The sequence below is a fragment of the Cornus florida genome, unplaced genomic scaffold (genome assembly GCF_030987335.1).
Source record: "Cornus florida cultivar Cherokee Brave unplaced genomic scaffold, ASM3098733v1 CherokeeBrave_3.0.0_Hap2_Chr05, whole genome shotgun sequence".
NCBI lineage: Eukaryota > Viridiplantae > Streptophyta > Magnoliopsida > Cornales > Cornaceae > Cornus > Cornus florida.
The window spans coordinates 98,011,810-98,020,958 of record NW_026775575.1 but is presented as its reverse complement, the minus strand read 5'-3'; the positions used below and the strand labels follow the sequence as shown (position 1 = coordinate 98,020,958).

At 34.0% G+C, this 9,149-nt stretch overlaps 1 protein-coding gene across 1 annotated transcript; it reads right to left on the bottom strand.

Annotated features, from left to right (window-relative positions):
- Positions 1-870: 870 nt before the first annotated feature.
- On the bottom strand, positions 871-4,605 carry LOC132307846 (bifunctional dTDP-4-dehydrorhamnose 3,5-epimerase/dTDP-4-dehydrorhamnose reductase-like). The gene is made up of 2 exons (XM_059805713.1): positions 3,959-4,605; positions 871-1,475 (listed from the first exon to the last, which is right to left on the bottom strand). Exons 1-2 carry the CDS (start codon positions 4,454-4,456, stop codon positions 1,023-1,025), a joined length of 951 nt encoding a protein of 316 aa, XP_059661696.1. The 5' UTR covers positions 4,457-4,605; the 3' UTR covers positions 871-1,022.
- Positions 4,606-9,149: the final 4,544 nt, after the last annotated feature.

Genomic DNA, 9,149 nt, shown 5'->3' with positions numbered 1-9,149 from the left:
ACCTTCAGTTTTATATGATGACTAGTAAATCAAAATTATTACATTTTGGGCTCGTTAAAAACCCAAACCCAATTTCTAGGCAAACCTGGGCTGAAATTGAAATTCATTTAATTTTTCAAAACTTCTGGTAAGAGATAGAGACTTCCCGGTGATACTAATAAATTAAACCTAATCCTTTTTCTATTATCACACACTTCCTTTATTCTTTCCATTATTTTGCTTACATTTATTATTATTATTATTATTTTTTTCAGAAGCAAAATATTTTGCTTACATTGAACAATGTGATATAATGCACTTTGTTACTTCTCTTTTTTCACCTCTTTTCTTAATTCTTTTGAAACTTCTAATAATTACCACTAATCCAAAAGGCCTAATTTAAAAGAGGTGATATGATTCTAAAAGCCTAGTTTAGAATTCTCCTCTTGATTCTCAAATTGCATTGAGCCGGCCCTATAGGAATGACACTGTTTTTTGAGAACGCAGAGCATAGAATAGGTTCGATCCCTAGCCCAAAAATGTTTGTTAATTGAATACACTGTCCACCACTTGAGAAATTCTACGAAACCCACGTTGCTACCAATCAAAGCTCTATGTCTTCTTTCGTAAATGGGTAAAGTGCAAAGTTTGAAGATAAATGAGAAATTTTGATTGGGAGGAGTACCACGTGTCAAAGTATTTCGGGGTACTCTAGAATTTTTCCGAGCAGTTGGTGACTTGGAGTATATGAACCTATGGTCATAGCACCTATTTATTTCAAATTGACCAAAAAATCATTGAGGGAAAACCATAAAAGGAACAATGTCAGCCCCCGAAAATAGGAAGCCACTGGAAACATAAAACCCTTGTGAACTGCACAAAGAAGCAATCTTCAGAAATCAAATTCAAATATTTATTCATAACCAATTTGATACGAATACAACATTCAGATACACAATACAGAATCTGCATGTCATGTGGGAAGACAAAAACAAAATTAAGAAATAGCAGATGAAGAACCAAAAATTTCAAACCTATAAGTTTCAAGCTACAGGGGTCTTTTGATTTGGCATGAACACATACTGTACGAGAGATTCCTTAATGGATGAGAGTTCAGGAAATTCCCGCTTCAGTTTGGTGGCATCAAGCTCATTGTTGCTCCTTGGAGCAATGATCACCTTTGATTGCTCCTCAAGTGTAAAGTTCTTCCATGTAAAGTTGGGATCAATGTAATTCTGATACATCTCCAAAATCTCATTGTGGCTGACCACTCCAGGGTTCGTGAAATTCCAGATCCCAGTGAGGTTTCTCTTTGCCATCTCAATAGAAATGGGGATGAGTTCATCCAAGATAGTCATTGAGTTTGGTATGTTCACCACCTTTTCATATCGAGTGATCTTTGTGACGAAGTTGCGGGGGTTAGTTAAATCGGATGAGATAGGCATCCTGACACGCAGTGTGCAGACATTCTCGTAATTTTTGAGCAAATCTTCCACCTTTCCAGATCAGCAAAAGGAACTACTATCAGAACTAACAAGTACATAAAGCAAAGTCCAACTTTCTTGTGTATAGCACATCCTTAAAGTAACAAGCACTCACATCAGTAAAGAGAAACCACCTCAGAAATAAGAATAGATTGGGAAACAAAATGCCTTATTTTTTATTTATTTATTATACTCATACATATATAGATTCTAAGAGTAAAAGAGAAAAAGAAAAGCATAAATAAAAAAAGAACCATGATAGCCGGATCTTTGTCAGAAAGTTTGAGCAGAGTGAAGGTCCATCAGCTGGTGACTCTTGCTGTTATGAGTAAATCTCCAACTCAAAAGAGGAAGCAACTACAACTTATTTTCTTAAAAAGTAAACATGTTAAAAATAAGTTGAACATAAACGATGAGGCAATAATAATTGGAAAGAATGCATCAAAGAAATGCATTCCAAACATGCCTTAATAACTATAGCAAGTTCCTTCTTGTATACATAAGGACACTCACTTAATCCTGTGGGCATCAATTCAGATGCATTTTACTTCTATTTTATTTATTTATTATTATTATTTTTTTCCTTGGCAAGAAACTCACACCCATTTGCCCTTGTGGGGACTTGAACCCTCACCATCCACTTTGGGAGGTAGACATTATACCATTGTCCTACAACGCCCTTGGTCAGATGCATCTTACTTCAATTATACAAATTTCAGATTTCGGAGTAGACAAAGAGATGCCAAATGTTGTATCGTAGAGATGAAGTGTTTGTAGGGTGACATTCTCAAGCTTAAATTCAAAGTACAATTTTTCAAGGTGTCAATATGCTACTGATAAATAGGAGTCGCTGCTAGTAACCCATTCCCAGAAGACAACCATCCATTTTGCATGCAAAAACCATAAAATATCTCATTTAGAAGAAGAGGGAATAATTTTCAAACAGGAGTCCAAAAGTTAAAAACTCCAAGTTTCAATCTTGAACTTTTTATAAGTTTTCCAATTTCTACCTTAGCTCAGCAATCTTGAACTGAGCTGAAGATCATTGGTTCATCTCACGGTCATAACCATATCTATTGTATGAGCATGCGAACCAAAATGTTCTTTGTTCTAATCAATCTAAGATTTCTTGAAAACGCATTTTATGGATGTCCTTCGTTTTCTTTTTAAGATTCGGACAATATAACAGGAAAATGCAATCTCACATTTAGCATTCAAACCGGCACAATTTCGAGATCCTACATCAATATTTTCAGACATTAAATGCCAGAGCTACAGATTCAATTATTTGGAAGTCAATTTTGGATGACAGAGACCATTTGCTCCAGCATCTAAATTTATCCATTGGTGATGGCCAGATCTTCAAATTATTCACTGATCCATGGTATAATGGTCTAACATTGCAGCAGAAATTTGGGCTCAGAAGTTTTCTCTCTGCAGGATTTAATTATACTGACAAGTTCGCAGTGCTGAAGTCTCATTCTGAATGGCATATTCCTGAAAACTGGCCTGTTGAAATTGGCCAGTTCTTTAGGAATTTGCCTATCTCTGAGCCTGCTGATTCAATTTCATGTGGAATCAAGGCTGACCTAGAATTCAATTGCGGGCTGCTCTAATTCTCCTCAACTCTTTCCCTTCCAATTATAACCTCAGAAAGAGGGGTTTTATAGGTCCAGCCATTTGCCATAACTGTCATGCCAATGCTGACACCAGAGATCATCTATTTTGGTGTTGTCCATATGCTAAGCAGGCGTGGCAGTGGTTATCTCACTTAAGTCATTGGGATGCTCTTTTACAGATGCAGCACTTCTAAGAGGTAGTGGACTGGTTTATCACTCAAACTAAAGGAGAAACAGTGAAATGCAGACTGGTCATGATGTTGTTCACAGCAACATTGTGGTGCATTTGAGGTGAAAGAAATATAAGGGTTCATGGTGGTATCACAAGCACACCACATCGACTAGCTATGAAAGCATGTTTTGAAGGTCTAGATGCAGTTGGATTGTCTCTTTCTGATCTCGCACACCTTTGTTGATTCTGCTGCTGGTTGTCTGTCATCTTATTCATTCTATTGGATTGAGTGTTTTCTTTTCTTTGATGTATTTTGATTACAGGTCTTGGGGTAAGCCCCAAACTGGTTTTTTGGTTGTCTTCTGTATTATTCTCTCCTTGTGATCTGAAATAGATCACTATTGCCAATTGGTCAGTGTTTAAAAATCCTAAATTTACAATTTAATACACATCAAACAAATCCACGAGCAAGATTATAACACACGTCATTAATATATAAAGTTAATTGAACCAGTTACAGACAAAATCATAGCATATCTAGAACCAACATCACTAAATAAAAAACAGAGGAAAAATGCATAAATACAGGTCACATTATTCATTAATGAGAAATAAACATGAAAAATCATTAAATTATAATATACTTCTTTAAATAAGTAAATTATGTAAACAATGTGATTGCCGATTGGAATGGAGCAACTCACCATGGCCTTGGTCTTGGAATAGAACGATCCGACAAAATTGGGCGTGTCCTCCTCCTTGAACCCGACACCTGACCCGATTGGGTGATCCGGATCGTACTCGAAGATACAGCCGGTGGCGTAATTGATCAAGACGAGCTCTCTGTCTCTGCAGAGGTCGGCTAGGGTTAGGGTTCCGACCACATTGGTCCGGATGGTCTCGACCTTATGCGATTCACACCAGTCCACGTTGGGCCGTCCGGTAACGCCGGCGGCATTGAAGACGTGGGTCGGCTTGACGGAGGCGAGGTCGGCTTCGAGGGAGGAGCGGTTCTCGAGGCGGCCGGAGCCGTAGGCAAAGTCGATGCCTTGGGACTTGCAGAGCTCACCGAGGAGGCCACCTATCCAGCCGGTCCGGCCGTAGATGAGGAACTTGAGGGGCTTGGCTGACGCGGATGGGCCGTTGGCCGGGAAACCCATGATAATAATATAGAGAGAGAAACTAGAGGGAGAGAGAAACATAGAGGAGAGGGGAAGTTCTGTGCGTATGTGGAGATTCCAACTGATACTGATTCTACGACGCTTTGGATCTATACCTTAAAGTGTGTGTGTGCGTGAGAGAGAGAGAGAGAGAGTGTGTGTGGGCGCGCACTCAATGGTCAGAGTGGTTTTTTTTTCGGTCATGTCAGTGATAGATTGGTTGTAATCAGCAGTTAATTGAAACAGACAAATGATACTGTACGAAATGGGGCTAGCCCCAAGCCTCGTTAAATGATCTTTACGGTGTAGGGTAGGACTTGGCCGGGTTCGGGTAAAGGGTTAACCCACGCCAATTACAATGTTCTAATTTCTGTAACTTGCGGCAAGTCCAAATCTCAATAAACTCATTATATCTTAACTTGTGACCAGTCCAAATCTCAAGAAATTCATTATATCTTAACCCGTTTCATACACACAGATTTTTCAGATTTATCTAAATTTTAATAACTGAAAAATACATAAATTTGTATTAAATAAAATGTTAAAATATAAAGTGACATAAACTTGACATAAAATAAAACCTCTAGTAGAAAAACAACCAAATTATGTGTAATATGATGTTATACTAATAATTTATAATTTATAATAAAGATATATCAATCATTTCAAGTTTCAAGACAGATAATATGGTCCAAAGGTTCCATAATAAAAACTTAGAAAGAATTCAATAGTTGATATTCTTTAATGTTTTGTTTCCTTAACTAAAATTTAATTATTATAAGTTTTTACTTTATAAAAATGAACATGTCAAAGTAATAAAGTTAGTTGAATACCATAAATCCGATACTACAAATAATTTAAATTTAACTTTATTTTACTTATAGTATTAGTCTTATATAAAAGTTACAAGGTTCAAGTGCAGAAAATATTTTTAAAATATGTTTACAGTGTATATCACACCCTTAACGTGCAAAAAAAACCCTTAAATTTTAAATTTTATGCAAACAAGTCCCTTTGACAAATTTAAACCCTAAGTTGACTAAATTAATCTTACTGGACTATTTTATAAAATATATAAAAATAAAATTTTTTGTAAAATGACCGAAAATGATACTATTGGAGGATGCCCCTCACGTACAAAAAACATCCTTAAAGTTTCAATCTTGTGCAAATAGGTCATTCTCACAAATTTAAACCCTAAGTTAACTAAATTACCCTTACTGAACTATTTTATAAAATAGTTCATCCGTTCCAAAATAGTTGGACACTTTGGGAATTGTGACTCACAATACTTTGAGAATTGTGAGTCACAGTTTCCAAAATGCCCAAGTATTTTGGTACAGATGGAGTATATAAAAATAAATAATTTTATAAAATGACCGAAAGTAACACAATTGGAGGACGCGGGCAATGGACAAGTACAGATAAAAATAAAAATAGAAGTATAAAAGAAAGTAAAGATAAAAATAGAAAATAAAAAACGAAAATAAGATGCAAACGAAAGAAAACAAATCAGCTTTAAACTCCGAAAACCAGTTCACATTGATAACGGGAGTTTATTTATTTATTTTTTTAACAGTGTTGGTACGAAAAAAAATAAAATAAAAAAAAAACAAATTTTAGTAGAAACAGTCAACTGAAATCTCAAAAAATACAAATCTATATTTTACAAATTCTTAAAGTTTTTTTACAAAAATGATTAGAGATATATAGAGGAAAAAGTTTCAAAAAAGAAGAAGAAATGTAATGTGCATATAACACCCCTATACTATAAGATTAGTAGCATATATGTCCTCTTGGGAATTTTTGAAAGAGTAAAAGGGCAAAACGTGTATTACAATACTAATTTATGTTAGAGGGGGTATTTTTGCACAATATGAAAAGATTAGGGGTATTTTTTGCACCCTTTTTTAAATATAGGGTAAAATTGCTATGCGGAGTACTCCCTCCATCCCATATTAGATGTTCATACTTAGAAATTGGAGTTTTAAGGGGACGTGCAATTAATGCATTGTCCCTTTTTGAAATTACTAATTTGTTCTTTTTAGTTTAAATATGTATTCTTATCAAATTTCAAACTTTTTGAAAATATAAATGACAATGATGGAAAGATATGAATTATTTGCTTTGACTTTTCATAGTAGATAATTAATTTGGGACATTTAAAAATGAGACAGGACTACTAATATGGGATAGATGGAGTATATTTTAGGGGTGTTTTTCCTAAGTTATAAATTATTCTTATATTTCGGGTTCTTTGGGTTCCTCGGATTCCTTAGGTTACTAAAATCTTTGTCCAATCCCATCCAAAATAAATTCGAACTCCAAAGTTTAAACGTAGTCCCATCCTATGGTCTTAATGACGTTGCCCATTCCCGTTTAACCATCGAGCGGAAATCGGGTTACTCGGGTTAGGCCTACCCAAGTCCCACCCCTAAATAGGACACCCTCACTTCATGGAATTGGACCCTCCATATAGGAAAAATGATATAAGTAATTTGAGAGTTGACTGTGAATATATGTTATAATTTTAGAAAGGTATGTAAATATTTTTCAAAAATATAATTTTTTATTTTAAAATACATACAATGAGTTGTCTAGTTGGTAGATGGAGATTAGGAGTTTCGAGACTCTGAACGAATTTAGATTCTAGTGAAATACTACTGTTGAGACTTTGGCGTCATGACACACTTGTTTAGAAACCTATCGCAGCTCATCATGACACCCTCTAACTTCTATATATATATATATATATTGAATATATATATATGTATGTATGTTGACACTTTCTAATTTCGGAGATAGTTCGAAATATTATTATTTATCACATATTTATATTGATGTGATGATGTCTTCATCACAACTCAAATTAATATAACATTACGGCTCAAATCAAAATTGAACCCTCATCATTTATTTCGAAAGGTTGAAGAGATGATATTTAGATTAATGTGTTGATTATTGATGACTGATAAGTATGTTAAATTATGTAAATATCAAAAGATGTTTTTACCTTACAATATAGTTACTAACTACTCTTAAATGCGCGCGCCCGCGCGCGCACACACATACATATATGGAGTATATGTTTTCAGTATGAATATGATTTGATTCTCTAAGTTTCAATTAAAAAGTCGATCTTCTAGCTTTTGTTTACATCTAGCCATATAGTTGCTAACAAAGTTGATAGTTTATTATTTGTTAATTTCTTTTATTTATAAAGATCAAATGCTGCAATAATATTATGTGTTTATATATATATATATATATATATATATATATATATATATATGATATTAGTCTTAAAATACCCCAACAATGGAATTAGGAGCTTTTGGGCTTCACATGCTTCTCTGTTCACAAGATTGGCTGTTTTTTTTTTTTTTTTTTTTTTTTTTTTTGGGAACAATAAATACAAGCCACCATATAATTCTCTTGCTTCTTTGATTGGAGAAGGAAATCAACATCTTTTTATAGATTTTAATTTTGTAAAAAATTACTATCTCAAAGACTGGAAGTTGTTGATCCATTTTGACGAATTAAATAACAAATTAAGGCCATCTCTGTGTAACCATCCACCTGAATGGTCACTTTTTGTTGTTGGCCACGCCATTAATTTGACATGACTAGTTACTAATTAGTGGTCATCGATCAAAATTCTCTCCAACACAATGTCCCAGCCTGTAAGTGATATGTGGATACCATTTTGCCACGTCAATTAGTCAAAAAAGAGAAAAGAAAGTAAATCAATTTTTACTGAAGACGTATGAGTGTATGCATACTAAGTTTGCCACGTAACTTAGTCAATAAAGATAAAAGAGAGTAAGTCAATTTTTAATGCATATATACAAAATCTATACATCCCAACTTTCTTCTTAACAACATTCCAATATTTTCTTAGAATACGGTTTACTATTCATCTATTTCTCTTGTTAGAAAAATGTTTGAACGTTGGTCTTGCATCACAATATTTTCCTAACGTACATTCCAACTTTCTCCTTACTAGTATCCCAATATTTTTCTAACGTGTATCCCAAACAAGATAAAACAATGAATAGTGTAATGTTGGTAAGGAAAAAGTTGGGACGCTGGAAAGAGGAAAGTTGGGATATAGGTAAGTCAGTTTTTAGTGTAACTATACGAAGTCTATACATCTCAACTTTCTTCTTAACGACATTCCAATATTTTCTAAATTTCTCCTTACTAGCATCCCAACATCTTTCTAACGTACATCCCAAACAAGATAAAGCAATGAATCGTGTAATGTTGGTGAGGAAAAAGTTGGGATGTTGGTAAAGGAAAAATTGAGATGTAACTTAGGTTAGGAAAATGTTCTGATATACAATTTATACTAAGATACGTTTATTTATGTATTTGTACAATAAGTGGGATGTTGGTAAGGAGAAAATTGGGATGTAGGTTAGGAAAATGTTGTGATATATAAGAAGTTGTAGGTTAGGGAAATGTTTGTGTAGAGAGAGAAAAAAAGAGCAAAAAGTTAGTCTGATTTTGATTTAGTCTCGTATGTATGTGTGTATGTATATACAAAAATTTTATTTTTTTAATTTTTAACTTTTACGATTTTAACTCACTGGCTGTGACCGGTCTTACTGGATTTTGATCCCAGCCCATGCAATTGATATGGTGTTGGTAGAATTGGTCACTTATTTTTATTATTTATGTATTTGTTCTTTACATGCATATCATAAAAAAAAAAAATAATAATAATAATAAT